Raw genomic sequence first — 24,060 nt, forward strand, 5'->3', positions numbered from 1 at the left:
AGCATTTTGGTGACAAGTCGGTCCCAATTACTTAACGGACCTCAGTCTTTAGCTTCGGTCATTGGCTGGCTGACCTGTCAATTCAATTCTTAGCGGCCCCCAGCTGAGTATTATTTTTCAAATATTATTTTCTATCTGTCGGTTGTTAAACATTAAAAAAGATACGAATTATGCTGAAAAAGGGCATTTCATGTTATTTATTCACATCAGCATTTAGCAAAAACAAATAAATTTGAACAGCATGTATATATATACGCTTCCGTATATATATCATGTTTCCAAATAATCGCAAACTTTTGTTTTGTCGATATAAATGTTCATTCTAAACGTTTTTAAATATAACAACTGTCTAAAATAAGTGTTTAAATGTTGGTCATTATACCAAAAATAAACTAACAAGATGTCTAAGGAAGCTTCAGTTCATTTATTTCACGATTTTTTATTAGATATTTATTCTGAAACATAGAATATATTATTTAGGCAAGAAGAATAACTCGTCTTACTAAATGAAAGAAGATTTACTTTCAGCGAATTTTAAACCTTACATTATTATTTGCATAAAGTATATGTAAATTGAAATAAGAAAAAACAAAAGAATTATACCTTGACTTCCTGGTCAATATAAAATCATTCAGTTGTAGAAGAGCTTTGTCGAACTAGCAATCGTAATTTTCTATTATGGACTAAGATATTTTTTAAAATGTTTGAATGTTATAGCGTTAAATTAAAAGTATTCCTTTTTACAGGAATTTATCTAAATTTGGGTGAGTAAATTTCATTAGCTTATAAAATTTTGACAGTACACCAAGTACGACACAAGTAGAACATTTTTTTATATTTTTAAGACCTATATCTTGTTAATTTGGTAAAAAAAACGTTCTTACAATTTGTTGAATTGTCATCGGATAAGAACAATTGCTTGTTCGTTCATTCGTACGTCTGTACTTTTTTTTTGGAGGGGGGGGGTGTTGTTGTTGGTTTTTTGTTTGTATTTTTGTTTTTTATTTGTACATGTTTTGTTTGTTTCTTGTTTTTGTTTTGTTTTTGTTGTTGTCTTTATTGTTGTTGTTGTTGATGATGATGATGATGATGATGATGTTGTTGTTGTTGTTGTTGTTTTTTGAAAGAACAATCTTTAGAAATATGGGACCATCGGGTATTTTTTATACATTGTATATGCATCGCTTTCCTTATTTTTTTATTTTAATTTTATTCCATTTCATATTCATTTGTTAACTGTACAGTTCAATAATTACTAAGCCTTATATTATTTGTTCTTTTCATAATCATCGAGATACGCGCTGTACATATTAATGTTTGAAAAAACTGATTAACATTTTGAAATAACACGTAAAGTCCATGATATAACGGAAAAAATGAAAAAAATCAGTTGTGTTGGTTGTTGTTGTGTTTTTGTTCGCATTACAAATAAATCGGATGTCATTTAAAAATGTATATTTGAGTAATGTATTAAATAAAATAAACTAGTGGAGAAATTAGAGAGAATAATTAAGATATTGATGATCATCCTTCTTTATTAAAGTCAATGCAAGTGACCTTTTTAATTCTTTTTGGTCATTTCAGGATTTTACAATCTTGATTATCAGTTAGAAACGAATAAAAATATCACAAACTCTTTATGTGCAACGTTGTTAATTAAATCATTTTTATAAATTTATTTTTTATCTTTTTATTTATCTTTTTGATTATATTTTATTTTTAATTTATTTATTTATTTATTTATTTATTTATCTATTTATTTATTTTATTTATTTATTCATTTATTTGTTTATTAAATTATTTATTCATTTGTTTATTTATCTATTTATTTATTTTATTTATTCATTTTTTGTATTTATTTTTTTATCTATTAGTTTCTTTTTCTTTTCTTTTCTTTCTTTCTTTCTTTCTTTCTTTCTTTCTTTCTTTTCTTTCTTTCTTTCTTTCTTTCTTTCTTTTCTTTCTTTCTTTCTTTCTTTCTTTCTTTATTTTTTATTTATTTATTCATTTATTGTGGGTGGGTATTTTTATCATTGATTGATTGATTGATTGATGTAATATAATTGAAGATTTATTAAAAATGTATGAACGAAATAATTCATATTACATTATTAATTATTCTAATGTATTCAATTACCTCCTTCTTTTAATTCATCTATAAAACAAATATTTTAGTAATTAATCAAGTCATTATTATTCTATTCATTCAACTCATTTGTTGATTCATCTATTTATAATTAATCTATTTTTTAAATTTGACTGAAGGCTTTCAGAAATATTTCAACGAATTCATACTTATTTGGTTACTTTATATATAATTGACAAAGGTTAGGATTTATCTTTCAATTTCCAGTATTTTCAACGTCCACACAAATCCTGCCAGAACCACTGGTGTCATTTGACAGCCACAACTCTGTATGCCATGGTCCGGCAGCAACACATGGTCAATACCGTCCATCATGTCCAAACAACGAGTCGATTATTGCCATTCAAAAGTTAAAGGTTGGAGCAAAACCGGTTTCAAGTGGTTGCCCATCTATTGTTACCAAAGTGAATGACCAGATAGTAGACAGTTTAAATATTTCCAACGTTCTTAATGAAACAGCATGTTGCCTGCCAGACGACTCCGTGGATTGTTTATTGGAATTTAATTATGCCAAGTATGAGATTTCTGCTTTATCTTATTTTAGTTAAGTTTGGAAAAAACAAAGATATACTGATATTATTGAACATAAATTGAATATACCAAAATAAAAATAATTAATGAAACCGATACTTTGTGTAATATTGTGTGACTTTGTCGTAAATTTTCATAAGTAAAGTGTCTATTTTAGGAAATTGTGTATGTTCGTGTTTGCATGTGTTTACATGTCCAAACACTGTAACGAAATAAGATAGCTCTTATTTGCAAACAACAAGACATTTTGAATAACGTTTTGTTTCTCGTTTTATCAAAAATAAAACGTGACATTTATAAAATATTAACATAGTCTACCAAACGTTTATTTAACTTCAGTTCAGGACTTAACTACTTATATCATAAAAACTCGTCTGGGTATACAGAAAGCAAACCAAACATGGATGTCACCTGGGCGCCAACTTATTGCCAAGAAGACCAATTCCATTATCCAGAAGCAACTCATTTCATGTTCCTTGAATTCTCTTGTATAGAACGTACGTTTTTATTTGTTTAAATTACGTCATTAACAGAAGCTGAATGGAAAAATGATTTTCAAATAGACCATTCCATTCCTTGCAGTACTTCCTTTTGGAGAAAAAAAATGTCATAGAAAGAAAGAAAGTTTTGATATAATGCTTACTTTATTAAATCAGTTTTATAAATGCAAAGTCGTAATTGTAATTGTCCATACAACAGTAATCTTGCGAATTTATGTAAACACAAAAGGATATAAGTTTTATACAGTTAAATGATTACGGGGATTTGCCTGCCAGATGTGAATTTTTAAAATATAAAATATAAATTATATTTTCAATATAGGCACGAGGATTGGCAATTTGTGTTCCACAAACACTTATTCTGTAAGCGATGATGTGTTTTATCTTTACAATACCAATTACCCTGACAGCGTGTCATCTTTCATTGGCCTTTGCCAGTGCCAAATTACAACGACCGGACAAAGCATTCAGTTCTACTCAATTGACATTCGTCTAGAGAAGTACGGCAATGAATGTAAACAAACACTCAACATAACTGATTCTAATGGTGTTACATTGTTGGACTGTGCGTCAGCTACAATCTTCAATGTTACCAAGGCTGCAAAGACCCGCGCTGTAACATTGACGTTCAAAAACGATTTGCCGGAAGATGGTGGAAACATATGGATTGGGTTTTCCAGTAAGTTTTTGTACATAAATACTTAATACCCTATGTACTTAAATATTGAATGTTTTACATTAACATCTATGTTAAATGTTTAAATCAGTTTACATTTGTATAATATCAACTGATGAAGCTTATTAAAGTGAAGCATGTTTTGATAAACTATGTTGTTAAGAAATCTTTTTTATCATTGATTATTCATTCATTATTTTAAAGTACTAGAAATAAGTAATACGAATTCGTTCATTTTGTATTCATTTACGGGAATTTGTTTTCTAGGTGAGGAGAAAGAGACTTTAAGAATAGAATGTGGATATCAAATGAAACAAGTAACGACTGAATCTTCAACACATAATGAAGTTTCAAGTGCTGCTCCAGACGGTACAATCACAGCAATACAAAGTCAAACTTCAACAACGACTTCAATAACTTTAACCCCCACTGGTAGTTACATTCATCAGTATTCTAAAAGTGACAGCGGTCACTTTGACACATTATCTGAACGAACAGATACCTTTGATGTTACTTCTACTATAATCGAAACAACGAAAATGTACACTTCGACAGAAGAATCAGTGGCAACGTCTTACTTACAATCATCACTTTCAAAGATCACCACACCAGCTTTTCAGTCACCAACATTTTCTGCTTCCAGAACGTCTCAATATTCTACAACTTCTGTCAACGTATCCAATACATCTCGGTCTCCTTTGTTAAGTAAAGACATGTCTTCAAGCTCATCAAACTCTCAATCGATGACAAGTACCTCTATAGAGCTTATTTCACCTACAACGTCTTCCAGAAATTACCAAACTTCATCAAATGCAGGCACCTTATCTGATCTCCAAACGATTATTTTCAAAGGTAAATACATGTATATAAAATTATGTTTGTATCTTGTCAGAAGATTTAATTAGATATTTTAAAATGTTGAAAAAATATAATGGGAGCTAATATGCGACTTTTTAAGAGTGAACGTGTTGATTTGGTAGGTATTATTTACTTTAGATAATTGTTTACGTTTTAGAAAGGATTGTTATTATTCATTAGAACATTCATAACAGTCAAGAATTCCATACTTCTCTTCTGTTACTTCTCTGAAGTATTCCATACAGATTAAGTTCTGATATGCTTATACAAATTATAAGTTATAATGCAGTTGACTATCTATATTCTAAAAAAAATTATGGAAACACTAATAAGGGCATCAAAAGAGTATCGCACATTTTATTGTATTATTGAAATATATTAAAATAATGTAAAATGTCTTAATCTGTCATAATGCAGTTTTAGCATTCACAAACACAATTAGAGTTCCCAGTGATCATTTTGGTTTGTTTCCATTTCGCCATATTATTTTTCGAAGGAAGGACTTTTTATATGTATTTTATATCTGGAAGAATTTAAAAAATGTAAATCAACAAATACGTCACGGTATTGAATCGTCACTTATTAGGGGAGAAAATGTGTAAGCGGCCGGGTATATCAGCGGTACGATATCCGAGGGTCCCATGCTCGAGGTTCGGTCAGGCTGCACATTCTTCTAACCCTGTGTGTTTTTTCGTTTGTTTGTTGTTCTTTTTTGTTTCTTTTTTTTATGTTTATGTTTATTTTTTATTTGTTTTATTTTGTTTTCTTGATTTTAACCGATATTTGCTTAATGTACATTCCGACAGAAGAATCAGTGGCAACGTCTTACTTACATTCATCACTTGCAAACAAGGGAACCACAACACCTATTCAGTCACCAACATTTACTGCTTCCAGAACAACTACTGACATACTGTTTTCAACGTCTCAATATACTTCAACTTCTGTCAACCTACCCAATACATCTCGGTCTTCTTTGTTAACTAAAGACATGTCTTCAAGCTCATCAAACTCTCAATCGATGACAAGTACCTCTATAGAGCTTATTTCACCTACAACGTCTTCCAGTAATTACCAAACTTCATCAAAAGCAGGCACCTTATCTGATCACCAAACGATTATTATCAAAGGTAAATACATGTATATAAATGACGTTTGTTTCTTGTCAGAAGATTTATATATACATATATATCATTAGATATTCTAACATTTTGAAAAAATATGATGGGTGTTAATAAGTGAGGATTTAAAAGTTAATGTGATGAGTTGATAAGTATTGCTTACTTCAGATAATTGTTCACGTTTTAGAAAGTCATAAATATTCAAGTATTGTTACTATAAAATTTTGTAAAGAAAATCATAACATTCAATTATTCTTACTTCGCTCCTGTCACTTTTCGAAAGTATTCAATACAGATTAAGTGCTTATATGCAAATTCAATTATTAGTTGTCATGCAGTTATTGGCTATCTACATTGTAACAAATCTATGGAAACACTTATTAGGGCATCAAAAGAGTATTGCACATTTTATTGTATTATTGAAATAAATAAAAAAGAATTCAAAATGTCTTAATCTGTCAAAATGCAGTTTTAGCATCTATAAACACAATTTGAGTTTTCAGTGGTCATTTTGGTGTGTTTCCTTTTCGCCATATTTTTTTCGAATAGAAATGACTCACTTTTATCCTTATTTTAATTGAAGAAGTATTAGGAATTATGTGAGTTAACAAGATATGAAACGAAATTGAACTGTTCACTAAATAGGGGAGAAAGTGTGTAAGCGACCGAATAGCTCACTACGGTATCTCGAGAGTCCAATGTTCGAGTCTCTGTAAGGCTGTCTCATCCTTTGACAAATACAATATATTGTATATTCCCTCTTTCTCAAAAAATGTTTGTCTTTTTATCATTATTTGCAGATTCATCTGGATTAATTGTCGTGTATGTATTCTTGGGATTGATTCTCACTGTCCTGACAGGTGCAGTTATCTATCTCTTGGTGCGTAAGAGATGTACCGATCAAGCGGTGAGTTGTTGGTATTATTTAATTCATGTCTATATTAATTCCAACTTAATAGAAATATAAGTTGATGTATGACAGTACTGACAATTATAGATGTACATTATATGCAAGAGCTTTGTATAACTTCAAATAAAATGCACAAATTGTATCCAAAACAAAAGTGACCTGTAACACTTTGAAAAGTAGACTAGTTGAGGCCCTTAAACATTAAATAAATAATATCAGTTATTCAATAAATATTAGCTACATAACTACCTAAACAAATACATGCTAAACCTTTGTAAAAATAAATAAACTTATATAAGCATGTATGTGCTTCAAGGTACAACCTGTGGAGTCAAATGGAGAAAGTGCTATTAATGATAATCGTCCAGCGTCATTGAGACAAAGCATAAATAGTGATGAATCCTATGTGAGCATTCGTCCTGGAGCCCAACAAAATGTTTTCCGCTTACCGAATATTTTCTCTAGAAGTAACGATGATAGACGTGGAGACAAAGTTGAAAATGACTCCGATAAGATTGAGATAGAAGATGAAAACTTACCTCACCCAAAAAAGAAATATCAAAAGAAAAAGAGGAGCAACAAGCAACGTAACAAAAAGAGTATGCGTCGCTCTAAAAAGAAAAAAAAGCAGGTGTAATTTGAAGACGAAATAAAACAATCTAATTAAAACAATTTATAACAAGTTTGAGAGATAATGACATTATAAGCGGCTAACATTTGCATATTTTTTTATTAAGTTCATTGATTGGTACATTTGAAAGCAATTTGTAGGTGTTTACTTTGCTGTTGTTTCATTTTTTTATTTTGTATATATTTTGATTTCACGCATTACATATAGTTTCATTGATATTCACTTTTTTGTTTTGACCTTCTTCATATTTTTTTTTATTCTTGTACAATGTGTGCAAATTGAGGTAAGATAAATGGTATATTTTAACGAAAAGTAGTGCTATTGTAGTGGTTAATAACCTGTTGATATCAAACTAATATTTGAATAATAAAATTTTGTTCACGAAAAAATAAATGTATACGAAGTTATACAAGCACCTTGTTCAAAGTTTTGCCTCTAAAAATGAAACTGAATGGTATAACTCAATCAATAGCTCTGAAGTATTTAATAAGCATATTGAATGTAAATGAACATAAGTTAAAGTTTAAATTCTTCTAAAGGGGAATTGCAGCCATCTTAGTCATACGATACGATGTCAAAAATGCCAAATTTCCACTCGTCGTTGCCTTTGCTACTTTTTGAAGTGAACACTGATTATGAATAGAATCCAAATAAATGGTATCCTTTATGATTATGTTTATTGTTTGTTTGTTAAAAGATGTTTCTTGATTATGTACATTTGATCATAATAAAGATAAACTGAACAAGTCGTATTATTATTTACATGCGAACCCTTTTTGTAAACAGTAAAGAGAAAGTTGATTCAATGAATATGTCATATATCTGGTATATTTACATTGTTATGAACAAACATAATCAAGTTCCATTGTTACAGTTGTGCTCTGTAAATCAGCGTTAAATATTTATGTGCTTATTGCCAATATTATTAATAATCTTTGATCTGATCTGTGTAGTTCACATAAACTAAACTTTCTTTTAATAGGAACAAAAGATATCTTATGAACATATGATCGGCGTAGAGTCACTATATGTTATTTGCCTCAATGATTCAGAATAATGCCAAACTAAATGATTTATGAAAAGTAATTATCAACATGCTTCTAGGTTAAAGAAGGTTACTTAAACATATTCATGTATATCTTTATTTTTTTATACCTGAATAGCATTTTTACCCCCACTGCCTGCCCGCTGATAAACTCAGATTAAACTTGTTAAGGTGTAATTGGCTGCGGTAATAATTTCAATTTGACCTTACTGCAGAATGCATGCAGGAATTAACTCCCTTATGTCTGGTGGGTGCACAAAGGTAAAATAAGCAATGAAGTTTTAAAAACAAATAAATTTTTACTGTATCGTCTTGGATTAAAGAAACAAATGTTTAACACCACAACAATAATAAAATATATTAAAGAATCAACATCTTTGTGATTAAAACATTGTTTTAAATTTGGGACTTCCAAGGTCGAGTGGTAAAAGTCGTTGACCTCAAACCACTTGCCCCTAACCGCTATGGGTTCAAATCCCTCAATTGGACTTTAGATTGTTTCATGCGAGGAAGCTATTCAACTAGCTTAAGGAGCATCAATGGTTCTACTAACGAGTTCGGTCATGCCTGCAATAATGCATGAAGGGGCACCTGAGGTCTTCTCAGACAAGTAAATGACATCATACATGACCCAAGTAAAAAATAAACATAACTTTATAAGCAAATAACCATAAATTTATAAGAAGATATAAACAGACTCAGATATTCATGAGAATTATCAGACCCGATTTCCTTCTCCTTGCAACATCTTTTCCTGAATGAATGGTGTATTAAATTTAAAATACAATAATATTGTTGTTCTTGTTATTCTCCTGTACGGAATTATTACCATTATCCTTTATACATACTGATACATACCGAATTGTAAAAATGCAACTTTTCCATACATAACAAAATAGCTTAAATGACGTTAATGGATATGAATCTATATCTAATGACATATCAAAATTATAAATGGTAAAACTATATTGTTTCTGTAATCTAATTTACGGCCGATTATCGAAAGAATTGTCCCTTTCATTAATACACATTAATATTGTACGTAGGTAAAATGAAATATTCCGGAACAAAATGTAATGCTGGTTTTTGCTTGTACCTTTTTTCTTTTATTCAAATATTTTGGAATTAATTTCTTTCCAAAATTCAAGCAATATTTTTTTAGGCAGAATATTCTTTATACACTTATATATATAACTGATAACTGCAATTTCTTTATAACCTAGAAAATTAACACAAACTTGATTTGATGCAAAGTTATATATCTGTTCAAGGTCCAATTACAAATTGGAAATTCCCATGTCTTTCCAAAACATTATTAAAAAATCATAATCGGAATGTATGAGGCCTTGTTAAGTTACACTTTTATTTTCATAATTGTTAGCAAACAAAGGACCAGTGAATTTGTCAATTGTCTCAAACGGTGTATAAATTACGTTCACGGGGCTAGTAAGAACTTTCACGTGGTGACAAAACGTGACTTTGTCATAACCATGATAGTTTATGCTATCATATGTACGCCATTTTTGTTTCTTTATGTGGCCTGCTTGGTGTAGTCCCGACTTGATACTGTCGGGCGCCTGCTTCTCATAAACAATGAGCCGCGTGTTGTTCTTAAGTTTACAGTCATATTTCATATTTCTTCTATTCTTATAGATATTGTTGCAAATAAAATCTTTGTGTTAGTATCAATAGGGTCAGTATCTATTTGAAGATTTTACGTTGTTCATTTACATTCAATTTAAACAAATTAACAACTGCTAAACTACCATGTAAAACAATGTTATCACCCTTCTCACTTATTCACGGAAATATAAGAAAATCTTTATTACAGCAGTATAAGACAGAACGTTGCACACGAGCAATTCCTATTATATATATGCCAAATATATATTATATATATTTCTTCTGTCTTTAAACAATGGAATTAGAACATGTCAGATCATAATCGCGTATAGAAAATAGCGCTGAAAATGAAATATTGTTTGAAAAAGGTAGCAAAAAGGAAACAAAACGATATTCTGACATCCATGCAAATTATGAGCGTAAATACTTTTTGAAAACTTTAAATCTAGTACTTTAATAGGACACCAAAAGTAAAAGAAGAAGAAAACATTTTGAAAATCAATCAACAAATAAGCACTGTAATGGATTATCGACATAAATAATAACATTAACAATACAGTCTTTCTATCCATTATAGTTGTCGTTGTCAAAACAAACAAATATTTTAAACCATGTGGCAGATGATATGTCTTCTATTATAACAAACTGGTTTTCCAAAAGTGGTTCATAATAGAGGTAGAGGCCGCATATTTAAGGTTTTTGGTGTATAAAAAAGCCTTGTTTGAAAGATTATTTCTAGGATGAGTCAAATTTCCAAATTGAGCCCTCTAATATCTTGCCGGAAGTATGAGTTATCAATAACATTTTTTTTATGATTCTGCTACATGCACTAGAGGCCCTAAATTCCTCTTAAAAAAAGAATAAACTTGAAATATTAGTTTACATGTAATATTCAAAGAAAAAGGCTTAGTTAAGTTCGTTTATACAGTATTTATTCGTAAGATCAAATGGCGATGGGTAAAACCGATATATGCTCCCCGAAGCAGGAGCCAAAGGGACAAGTGCAAGGCAAGAACATACAGACAAAGACAAAAAGTGGGCACATTTTATTTTTCATAAACAATTCAAGATGTAAAGTGAATGTTTATCTATTATATCCTTTACCACTTTGGCAGTTAAAACAAATTATCTCCAAGGGTTTTCATGTTATGTTCCGGACAAGATTTTTTTTAAAAGAGAGTTTTTCTTGCGTTTTGAATTAAAGCTGATTTTATCATATCAAATAAAACAACTGTTTAAAATGTAAATATGTAAATGTTTTATATCATATATAGTTAGGAATGCTAGTTTTTTTACGTTAAGTTGATCTTCTGTATGAAATATTATTTTAGAATTGAAACAAGGTACCATATTTGCAAAAAATAATAATTCGCTTCATTTATTATAATAAATTAATAAATAAGGTATTGGGTTTCGTTTGAACGAATCAGCAATCAGCAAATATATGTACATTATTATATATATTCATATAAGTAAAAAGCATAAGTCGAGAAACAAAAGAATTATTGAAAGAATTATTGAAAAAGACTTCCTGTTTCATTTAAAATCATTCAGATGTAAAGAACATTTGCATTTCTATTAAACTTTAGTTTAATACCTAAAAATGGACTATGAAAGTTTTCAAAATGTTTAATGTTCAACAAATAATCAAAGTAATCCTTTTAATTGGAGTTTTTCTAAATGTTGGTAAGTAAAATAAATGAACATATTAATTTGTGACATCGTACAACAATTTTTTAGTGTTGTTTATTTGTCTAGGGTTTTTTTTTCTAATTAATTTTTTAATATTTTTTTATGTTGTTGTTGTTGTATTTTTGTTTGTTTGTTTGGGGATTTTTGTTGTTGTTTTTGTTTGTTTGTTTTGGTGTTGTTTTTTTTTAATTTGTATTTTTTTATATTTGTTTTTGTTCTTTTTATTTTTATTTTATTTTTGTTATTTTTTGGGGGGATATTTTATCAAAGGGTTACATCTTTCAACAGCTACGGCAAAAGTTGAGACAACAAAAAATTTAGTTTCAAGCACAAGCACAACTACAAATCAACACACGCAAACAACATCAGAAGAAGACACATCATCTGACCAAAGGACGATTGTAATCGAAGGTAAATATATTAATCATTATAGAATTTTTTATTCTTCTTGTTGTTTTTCCAAGCATATAATGTATGTTAGCAACTGTTTATCTGTGAATTTGATGGTTTGATCCGTATTGCTAGCTTTATATTTGTAAATAAATAAATGAATTTAAAAAAGAAAAAAATGTGCATTGTTCATACACATATATATCAGTCACTGAATCCGTATAGATTTATTATATAAGAATTATTTATAATTAAAAACGTAAATTTTGCCTCTGCCGCATTTAGGAAGTCTACTATTCAGATCAAGCGTTGATGTGCAAATAAATGATAATCAGACAGTTGCTGAATTTCTACATTCTATACATTAATATAATTATCTTCTTTAAACACGAAACATATCCTATGGCGGCGAATGATTGTTACAAATTTGTTTTTTTTTTTTTGTTTTTTTTGTATTTCTTAATTTTGCAATATTACCCTGAAAGAAAGATTTTCTTCTTCCTGTCAGATCAAATGATTTTGCCAAAGCTACAGTTATAAGTATTGTAAAAATATTAAAAGGGCATCAAGCTCATTTTATAAAGTATATTTATACAATAATTATGCTTCTGTTTTAAAGCAGTATGACTCCAGATGATCGAAAATATTTCAATAAATTTAAACTTGAGGAAAATATACTATGAGCTTTGGAAAAGTAGAAAGACTCAAGACTGGAGCGAGTAATAATTAACATGAGCGATTAATGGTTAATTTTTCCATAATGTGTAACTTTATTTCTACTGCGTTACTAACGCAGTAAGTGCAATTTTTGCATAATTTTCACCTCTTTTTATAATTAACGGTGGGTTGATAAGTGCCTTTGATAATGTGTAAATCGCTTCCCTTTTGGGTTACTAATACGATATTATTGCTTTAAATTACATTTTCAAATTTTCATGAAAATAAGCATTAATCTTGAGGCGTGCTGCTTTAAAAAGGACGTTTTTTTTTCGAGATTTTCATTATAAACATATATGCAGATTAGAAACTGTTCGATAGAATTTTCATAAAAGCCTTTGCATATTGTTAAAATATGATATGATAACAAAACATTTTAAGCCAAAACATGTGGATGTTACCTATTTTCAGTTATTGTGTATTCCGTCCTCCTTGAATCAGAAAATTTTTTAATTATTTTTACGGGCAAAAGCAGATAAAATAAAACATGAAAATTCGTCTTTCAAAAAAACCCTTTCTTTTCTTGTTTTATTATATTTTTTCCTTTTTTGGTTTTTGATAAAAATATATAAATTTCATAAACAAAGAAAATTTTTTTTTAAAAAAATTTTTCCTTTAAAAAAAGGGACTTTAACCCTTTAAAACCATTTTGTGCAATTTTTTAGGTTTTATATCACCCCCAAAACGGGTGCTCAAATGGGAAAAATTTAAAGAATATTTGGGGAGTTTCAAAAAACATTATTTATAAAAAATTTTACCGAATTTAACACTTTAAGAAATGTTAGTTAGTTTATTTTCGATAATGTCTTCGCCAGTTTTTTTTTTTTCAATTAATACTTGAGAAGTGGAGATAAAATTTAAATGAATTTATTCATGGTAAAATTGATGTGTAAATATAATATTATGAAAATTTTAACAAAAACTTGTATTTGTAAAAAGTACATACTACTTTTGATTTGAATGTATATAAACATTTTGGGTACATATTTTATATATTTTTGGACGTTTGGAAATTGTTTTGGAAGAATAATTATACACATTATAAAACTTCACCTAACTGTAAGTTACATCCTTGATTACAACAAAAAATCTTTAATAATCTTTTAGAGAAAAATAGAAGAAGCAAAAATTAATATAATTCTTATTCTTTCATGTAATTTTATACAATGACTCATAATATAAAGAAAACAAGGTTTGTATACCTTCGTGGTGAATTATCCACCCTTGAATTAAGCAAAACGGTCCAGTATAGGGGCAGATAATTCAAAACCGAGAACGGTGACTTCCATATTTTTAACTTTAAATGTTTCTGTTACCACATTATATTAGAATGCCAAGATTAAGGAATTCTATTGAAAAGTTTTAGTTTTGTCGAACAGTTTTTGTTTTGCCGATATGTCTACATGAAAACTCCCCCAAAACGTTAAACAGAAGGGTTTTATCTATTTAGCATGATTCTGTGCACGTGTCATTCGCTTTAAAACCATTAAGTAACATATCTATAGCAGATATACAGCTTTATACACTTTTAGGTGTAATAGAGAGTGAATTCTGTAAACTTGCAAATATTTAAATTGGGTAAACATATTATTGGTATAATCTCACATTTTGATACTGTTTTTTTTTTTTTTTGCCAGAGTCCACCAAACTTTAATTGTCGTGTAATATATTACTTGGATTGATTGTTATCATTCTTCTCATCCCGGCATGTTATCTCATGCTAAGAAAATATTTTAAGCAAGCGGTGAGTTGTTATTCCCAAAATGTTAATATTTAAATCATTTTTATATATTTTAAAAATATAACTAAAGGCATAAAAATATCAATGTGCATTATCCATGTTTTCTATAACATTTTGATACAACTGTAAGCCTATATCGTGTGCATCAAGCTTTCTATTATTAATGCCTGTAGTTTTTGTTGAAATTTTCATAATATTATATTAACACATCAATATTACCACTGAAATTTTATCTCCACTTTTCGGAGAAAAAACAGTTGAATAATTGTCATAACACTCTCTTCGTCGACGTCGGCGTTGGTTAACCTTTAGGTTTAGGTCTATTCAAAAACTGTTAAAGCTATTCCCCTAAAACTTTGTGTAAATATTATTTTCATAAATATACGCCATCATTGTAGATAATCCTAAAACTATTTGCTGCCATCAAGGGCAAGTAATTTGTAGAATTATGAGACATTTTATGGCGTTTGCTATTAACTGAGAAAAGTAAAGCACGCTGTCCGCGGACAGGACTTGTTCAGATTAAAAAAAACCAAATACATGGATAATGGTTTCTAATATGCAACAAAAATAACAAAATAACTCTTGAAATAATAATAGAACTCTATTCTATTTATTAATTTTGTGATATTATAAGTGAACCCTGATTACACTAAAATGCTTTCAGTGTAGAAATGCGATTGAACACTATCCTTTAGACTGCTATTATGGTATAGCTTCTCATCAGTGCACGAAAAAAAAATCAGCTCAACCGAAAAAGAAATATAAAAAGAAAAAGAGGAGTAAAAAGCAACGTAAAAAAGAGAGTATGGGACACTCTAAAAAGAAAAGAAAATAGCACATGTAATTTGAAGACGAAATAAAACAATCTAATCAAAACAATTGATAACATGTCTGATAAATGTATTAAAGAGATAATGACACGATAAGCGGCTTATACTTGTATATATTTCTAAGTAAGTTCTATATTTGAAAGCAATTTGTAGGTTTTTTCCTTTGCTGTTGTTTCCTTTTTTATTTCGTATATATTTTGATTGTGTGTATACGTATAATTTCACTTATATTCACTTTTTTGTTTTGACCTTCTTGATGTTTTTTTTATTCTTGTACAATGTGTGCAAATTGAGGTAAGATTAATGGTATATTTTAACGAAAAGTAGTGATGTTGTAGTGGTTAATAACCTGTTGATATCAAATAAATTTTTGAATCATAAAGTTTTGTTCACGAAAAAATATGCATACGAAGTTGAACAAGCACCTTGTTCAAAGTTTTGCCTTTTTATCATTTTGTCTAAAAAATAATACTGAATGGTATGACTCCATCAATAGCTCTGAAGTATTTAATAAGCATATTGAATGTAAATGAAAGTAAGTTAAAGTTTAAATTCTTCTAAAGGTAAATTGCTGCCATCTTAGTCATACGATACGATGTCAAAAATGCCAAATTTCCACTCGTCGTTGCCTTTGCTACTTTTTGAAGTGAACACTGATTATGAATAGAATCCAAATAAATGGATCCTTTATGATTATTTTTATTGTGTGTTTATTAAAATGTTTCTTGATTATGTACATTTGATCATAATAAAGATAAATTGAACAAGTCATATTATTATTTACATGCGAACCCTTTTTGTTAACAGTAAAGAGAAAGTTGGTTCAATGAATATGTCGTATATCTGGTATATTTACATTGTTATGAACAAAACATAATCAAGTTCGCATTGTTACAGTTGTGCTCTGTAAATCAGCGTTAAATATTTTATGGCTTATTGCCAATATTAAATCAATAATCTTTGATCTGATCTGTGTAGTTCACATAAACTAAACTTTCTTTTAATAGGAACAAAAGATATCTTATGAAACATATGATCAGCGTAGAGTCACTATATGTTATTTGCCTCAATGATTCAGAATAATGCCAAACTAAATGATTTATGAAAAGTAATTATCAACATGACTTCTAGGTTAAAGAAGGTTTCTTAAACATATTCATGTTTATCTTTTTATTTTTTTATACCTGAATAGCATTTTTACCCCCAACTGCCTGCCCGCTGATAAACTCAGATTAAACTTTGTTAAGGTGTAATTGGCTGCGGTAATAATTTCAATTTGACCTTACTGTAGAATGCATGCAGGAATTAACTCCCTTATGTCTGGTGGGTGCACAAAGGTAAAATAAGCAATGAAGTTTTAAAACAAATAAATTTTTAACTGTATCGTCTTGGATTAAAGAAACAAATGTTTAACACCATAACAATAATAAAATATATTAAAGATCAACATCTTTGTGATTAAAACATTTGATTTAAATTTGGGATTTCCAAGGTCGAGTGGTAAAAGTCGTTGACCTCAAACCACTTGCCCTAACCCTATGGGTTCAAATCCCTTGTCCTCATTGGACTTTAGATTGTTTCATGCCCGGAGGGAAGCTATTCAACTAGCTTAAGGACATCAATGGTTCTACTAACGAGTTTTCGGTCATGCCTGCAATTTAATGCATGAAGGGGCACCTGCAGGTCTTCTCAGACAAGTAAATGACATCATACATGACCCAAGTAAAAAATAAACATAAATGTATAAGCAAATAATCATAAATTTATAAGAAGATATAAACAGACTCAAACATTCATGAGAATTATCAGACCCGATTTCTTCCTCCTTGCAACATCTTTTCCTGAATGAATGCTGTATTAAATCTCAAATACAATACTATTGTTGTTCTTGTTATTTTCCTGTACGGAAATATAACCATACGAGGAAAATGTCTTTGTACCGAATTGTAAAAATGCAACGTTTTCATACATAACAAAATAGCTAAAATGAAGTTAATGGATGTGAATCTATATCTAATGACATAGTTTTATCAAAATTATAAATGGTAAAACTATATTGTTTTTGTAATCTAATTTACGGTCGATTATCGAAAGAATTGTACCTTTCATTTATACACATTAATATTGTACGTAGGTAAAATGAAATATTCCGGAACAAGATGTAATGTTGCTATCCTCAGACCGATTTGAAACGTTAAGCAATGGTTTTTTCTTGTTTTATGTGTTCGTAGGGACATATCCAAACATTTTACTTTTATTCAAATATTTTGGAATTCATTTCTTACCATCATTCAAGCAATAATTTTGTAAACTACTGGCAGAAGATTCTTTATACACATATACGAGTATAATTGATTATACAATTTCTATATACCCTAGAATATTAAGACAAACTTAATTTGATGCCAAGTTATATATCTGTTCAATGTTCAATTACAAATTGGAAATTCCCATGTCTTTCCAAAGCATTACTAAAACATAATCGGAATGTAGGCTTGTTAAGTTACACTTTTATTTCCATAATTGTTAGCAAACAAAGGACCAGTTATTTTGTCAATTGTCAATTACGTTCACGGGGCTAGTAAGAACTTTCACGTGGCGACAAAACGTGACTTTGTCATAACCATGATAGTGTATGCTATTATATGTACGCCATGTTTATTTCTTTATGCGGCATGCTTAGTGCATTCCCGATATGAAACTGTCGGGGCTGCATCCCCTGAACAACGCTCAGTGTGTTGTTCTTTACAGTCATATGTCATATTTCTTGTACATATTAATAATATTTATTCTTATAGATATTCTTGCAATGAATTTGAAATAAATACAATCCTTGTATTAGTATCAATAGGGTCAGCATCTATTTAAAAGTTTAATATTGTTCATTTACATTCGGTTCAACACGATTCGTGCTAAAAACAGATGTAAAAATATTTTCAATTTCTTTTCGACTGCAATATATGAAAACTTTTGATACATGTGTTTTAGATGGAACGTTGCACACGAACAATTCCTGTTATATTCGCCCATGCAATAGTTTGAATTTAAAGGCACATGACACAAGCTTTAATATTTCTTCATTCATTAAACACTAGAATAAGAACATGTAAGATTATTATCGCCTGGAGAAGATAACACTTAAAATGACATATTTGAGAAAATGGTAGCAAAAATAAACAAAATTGTATTTTACATCCATACAAATCACATGAATCAATATCATTGTACCAAACGCCAAATTGCAAAACGCAAAGGATTGCTCAGCTCGAGGAAGAATAACTTTTTTGAAACCTGAAAAGGACTTTAATATGACACAAAAAATAAAGAAAATGAAATAAAAAATAAAGAATAGCATAATAAGGGATTACTGGCGTTAATGGTGAACAATATTTTCATATATTCCTTCACAGTTGACGTTTCCAAAACAAACAAAATTCTAAACAATTGTGGCATGCGACACGTCTATTATTATAACAAATAGGTTTTCGTTTTTCGAAGAGAATCATTACAATGATAATTACCTCATATTATATATATTATATATTAACTTTTTTTCATAAAGCAGTCTTGTTTGAAAGATCATTTCTAGGATGAGTCAAACAATAAAAAATGGGTCAAAGACAGAAAAGGCCGGGTTGCATTTGTACATCAAATTTTATGAGGCTGTGTTGTTACGAAAAAAAATACCAATGACCATTAATGTCGAAAATTTAGCTGAGTGGGTTAACAGGAAGTGGATGAGCTACACACCTGAAAAAGAATCCCATGGTATGGGATAATGTGCCAATGCTGTATGCCAACTATCAAGAGGCTGTGTTTAGTAGTTGCTGAGAAATCTTTTACGAAAATTTCCTACCATTCACCATGAATGTTGAAAATCTTACTAAGTAGGTAAACAAGAAGTGGATGAACGACAGACCTGAAATCGAATCCCACGGTATAAAACCATTTGTCAATGATGTATGCTAATTATCAAGAGGCTGTGATAAGTTGTTGCTGAGAAAACTGTTACGATTTTTTTAGCCCTCCCGCCTGCCCGCCCGCCAGACATTCACCATACTATAACCCGTGTTTGCTTAAGTGCAACCCTCATAGTTTTGGGACCTTTCTGTTGAAAATGTGTCAGAGTTAAATCGGACACATATACAATGCACAGTGCGTTAACTGGAATGCAGGTATTAGTTACCCGCACTCCAGAGCATGCCCATTGATTGGCTCATTTTTGCAAGGGTCTTATTTTGACGGCAGAGAACAACAGGAAAGCGACAAAAAATTCATATTCAGATGCTCGTTTATTGGTTACTTTTTTCTTTGGTTTCATAATGTGACAACAGGGAACGTGTTTTATGTTTGACTATGATATAAAAGAGAAAGAACATGAAAACACTCGACAATCTGATTTATACTTTGTGACTACGCCCCCTCGTACCAATCAGATACTCTCGTGTTTCGATGCTATTTTTATTACATAGAATAACATTATCAGAAATAAGAAAAAAAGCGTAAATGCCAATACTGTAAGAGATTTTTTTAAATAAATCATATTTAAACATATTAAATAAAATAACTGAATAAAATGTAAATATGTTTTAATTCATATAATCAGGACTGTGTAAGCTTGTAAACCTCACGTTCATCTTTATTGAGCATAAATAAAAGCAATAAACCATATTTTGCAAATATAATAATTTGCTCATTATTATAATGAACTAATATAAAGGTAAGGGTTCGTTTAAACGAATTAACAAATCTTTATATTCCTATTAAATAGTACATGTATCATACGTACATATAAATCAGAGAAACAAAAGAATTATTCCTTCACTTCCTGTTTTATTATATAAAACCATTCAGATGTATAGAAAAACTGACGCTCAATTTAGTTAGTTGTATTCTTTAAAATGGATTATGAAAGTTTTCAAAATGTTTAATGGTCAACAAATAATCAAAACAATCCTTTTAGTTGGATTTTTTCTAACTGTTGGTAAGTTAATTAAATGAAAACATTTAATTGTGACATCACAGCATCGTACAACAATAATAATTGTTATTATTTTGTTGCTGTTGTTATTGTTTGTTTGTTGTATGAATTTTGTTTGTTCTTTTTTTCGTTGTTGTTGTTTTTTGATTTTGTTTTGTTTTTAATGATGTTGGTTTTTTTGTTAATTTGTTGTTGTTTGTTTTTGTCTGTTTGTTTGTTTGTCTTTTATTGTTGTAGTATATTGTGTTAATAAAAGGCCTATATTTTTCAACAGGAACGAGAACAGTTGAGACACAAGACATAATTTCAAGCACAAGTACAAATCAAACACAAACAAAATCAGAAAAAGACGCATCGTCTGATCAACATACGATTGTAATTAAAGGTAAATATATAAATCATTATACAATTTCAGATTCCACTGTTTTACCAAGCATATAAAATGTGAGTGATTGAGCGACTGTTTATTAGTGACATTGGTGGTTTGATACGTATTGCAAACTTCAGATGATTGTAAATAAATTAATGACAAAAAAGCATTTATATTGTTCATACAGATATTCCTGTCAATAAATTCGTATTAATTTATTAATCAAAATCAAAAGTCGAAAATTAATAGTTTGCTCCTGTCGCATTTTTAGGAAGTCTACTATTCAGATTTATCCTTGATGTGCAAATAAATGATGATTATGTAGATTTCAAGTTCCACATTCTATACATTTATGTAATTGTTTTTCTAAAAACAAAGATAACTTAAACAAGAGCGTCAGTAGAGTGTTACAAATTATATTCCTTTTCTATATTTTAATCTAATTTTTTCTAGACGGAAAATCCCTTTATTTTTATCTAAATTTGAGTCAGATCAAACACATCAGGGTTTCCACTCGTCATTCTATTCTTATGGCCTTATCAAATTATTTTAAAGAAGATGGAAGGGAAATACCGTTTTATAATTAAATTAGCTATTATAAGAAGTACTTGTACTAAACAGTTAAAATTCTGTAACTGTATTTGCGATTACAAAATCTGGTAATACTTTTATATATATACATTTTTTTCTTCTTTGGTATTATTTTTTTGCAGATTCATCTGTCTCTATTGTCGTTTATATAATCTTGGGACTAATTCTTCTTATCGTGATTGGTTGTTTTGTCTTCTTTATTATTCGTCAAAGACGTACGAATCAAGCGGTGAGTAATTGGCGTTATTTGACACAAGTTGATTAAAATGTTAAGATAATAGAAAGACAAGTAACAATATACATATCTGTAAAATTTTGATACAGATATTGAAAATCACAACTTTTTTACCGCACATCAAATTTCTAAAATATGACATATGGCACAGTGGCCTGCTTTCATCATCACTTGCTTTCTGAACGAACGCTCACTTAAGATGTTTCTTTTGCTAACATGAATACATTCACGTATAGAGTAAGGAAATATGCAAATATTTAATATAGATTATATATTATTGTCAAACAATTAATTAGCATACCATACTGTACACTTATAAATTTGTAATTCTGGCTGTTAAATAAGTGACAATTGTTTTACCAGTAATTTTATATCTCTATTATTTCAAATATTAAATGTAACATACATAATATTTAGCTACGGTAAACGCAGTCTACTACAGTTATGTTCTAAGTTTATTTTGGTATATGTATTCATTTATGTGTAACATCTTTTTTAATCACGCGCATTTTTATTTCACAAAATATCTTTAAAAGTTTAATGTCTTATAACAATAAAGGAACTGTAAGGTCCAAAAGCCATAAAACATGGAATTCGAAATGCTTGTAACGTTGAAACGTCTGAAACGTTGCACAAAAAAATAGGTTATTGATGAAGACCTTTGTCAAATTGATGCATTGCTCCTGAAATCAAAACATAAAATCATTTCAAATCCAGTCATGCCAAAAGGAAAAAAATAAATTTAGAATTTGTTAAAATACTTGAGACAAATAAAAATTGTAAAAGAAATATTCTTTTTTCTTCAAAGCAATCAAAATACAAAAAAAACTATTACTTGAAGTATGTTTTCACATAAAAATAAAAGAAAACCCCCTTTTCAGTCTCATAACCAAATAAGGGTCAGTGAAATAAGATCAAGGTTACCTCACAGTATAATATAATTCTATTTTCTTGATAATCATGTTAATTTTTTTTAATATAATTAAACTGAACAAGATTGCTACTGATTTTTCAAAACTAACTCACACATATTTCGTTTGCTTATGTATTTTTTTTTCTTTTAGAATTCTTCTAATGACACTGAGTCCAACGACAGACGCACACCAGAAAGGTTAGGTGGACAAGAGGATGATCATAGAACAGGAACTAATGAAACCGGTCCTAAGATACCATATCGTAGAAATGACAGACACCAGGTAAGCGAGATAAAAATGACTAGATTTAAATGCAGAGCATGTTTGGTAACAACAAGTTTATTAAAGATTAAATCAACATTAATATAAGACAATTCAAGAACATGTTTGAAAATAACTATCGCCAAAATGAACTTCTGTCTGAACAAACATTGTTTTGACGTTAATCAATTTTACATGAGAACAATGTGTTAAGCAAAATGAATGTGTAAGAATATAGGTTTTGATAATGTGCAAGTACACAAAGAATATAAGGAATAATAAATAATTGCGTCGCAAGATATAAGTTTATGTGTGACTTTTGACTAGCATCGAATCTTTCTTTAAAGTCATGAGTGAATAGATGAAAATAAGTTTAAATTTTGCCATAATGGTTTTTCGATTTTATAGTTTACTTCGGACGATCGATAAATAACTCGCGTGACTCAAGGAAAGTTCTGAAAATATTCATCTGACTTAACTTAAGTTCATTTCATAAAATAGTGCGAAAGTCTTTTTAATATTGTAGACAGGTTTATACTGAAACACCATTACTATTTTAGGCTTGGGTGGATAGCAATCAAGGTAGTGATTTAAGTAGGGGCAATGATTTTGAGAAAGATGATATTTCCGAAAATGATTACAAGAAAGCCACTAAAAAAGATACACGTAAGAAGAAAAAAGCGCGAACTTCACCCACAAGAAAAGCATCAGCGATCAATTCAAGCGTGTCCCAACGTAACAGGAATCGTGTTTCGCCTACAAGAACAAGAACGGGCGTCGATAATTGCACTGATGATGAAGGCGCAAGATCAAGAGAAAGAAAGAAGCGTAAAAAAACAAAGAAATGAAGACAATTATGAGTAGATACAACATATTGTAAATATATTTGCTAAAAAGTATTACACTAGATTATCTTATTACTATTTCTCTTTTTGAAATTGATAACAAATAAACAATGGGTTTTTCTATTTATCTTTTTTATTATACAAATTGTCATGTTAATAATTAAGATCAGAATTTGAAATAAATGAAGGAAGATTGTACAGTAGTACACAGACATTGTGTTTATGAAACTGGTATTTTGGTAATATGTTTTTCGAAGTAAATCAGTATACTCGTACATTTAAAAGAATTTATAATATAAACGTCAAACAATTTAAGAAAATAACCTGGAATAATAATGAACATTTATCTGTTTGATTTTCAAAACTACCATAAGGCAAGTATGTAAGATTTGTCTTTCATTTGTCCTCTTCCTTTATGTATAAAAGTTATTTTTGTTAAATGCTTTGCA

General features: G+C 29.4%; 2 protein-coding genes and 1 long non-coding RNA gene across 3 annotated transcripts; all 3 read left to right on the plus strand.

Moving 5' to 3' along the window:
* Positions 1-611: 611 nt before the first annotated feature.
* On the plus strand, positions 612-8,040 carry LOC132745111 (uncharacterized). The gene is made up of 8 exons (XM_060733935.1): positions 612-764; positions 2,354-2,660; positions 3,017-3,174; positions 3,500-3,856; positions 4,121-4,705; positions 5,518-5,841; positions 6,633-6,739; positions 7,059-8,040. The coding sequence occupies exons 1-8, from the start codon at positions 701-703 to the stop codon at positions 7,377-7,379; spliced, it is 2,223 nt and encodes a 740-aa protein (XP_060589918.1). The 5' UTR covers positions 612-700; the 3' UTR covers positions 7,380-8,040.
* Positions 8,041-14,492: 6,452 nt separating this feature from the next.
* LOC132745109 (uncharacterized) lies at positions 14,493-16,173 on the plus strand. Its single transcript, XR_009627796.1, has 2 exons — positions 14,493-14,584; positions 15,249-16,173. It is a non-coding gene; the product is annotated as an uncharacterized LOC132745109 (long non-coding RNA).
* A 4,103-nt stretch (positions 16,174-20,276) lies between these two features.
* LOC132745117 (uncharacterized) lies at positions 20,277-23,614 on the plus strand. The gene is made up of 5 exons (XM_060733946.1): positions 20,277-20,398; positions 20,670-20,780; positions 21,479-21,585; positions 22,656-22,787; positions 23,327-23,614. The coding sequence occupies exons 1-5, from the start codon at positions 20,323-20,325 to the stop codon at positions 23,612-23,614; spliced, it is 714 nt and encodes a 237-aa protein (XP_060589929.1). The 5' UTR covers positions 20,277-20,322.
* The last annotated feature ends 446 nt before the right edge of the window (positions 23,615-24,060 follow it).

The sequence above is a fragment of the Ruditapes philippinarum genome, unplaced genomic scaffold, assembly GCF_026571515.1.
Source record: "Ruditapes philippinarum isolate M1 unplaced genomic scaffold, ASM2657151v2 ctg436_1_1_1_1, whole genome shotgun sequence".
NCBI classification, from domain to species: Eukaryota; Metazoa; Mollusca; class Bivalvia; order Venerida; family Veneridae; genus Ruditapes; species Ruditapes philippinarum.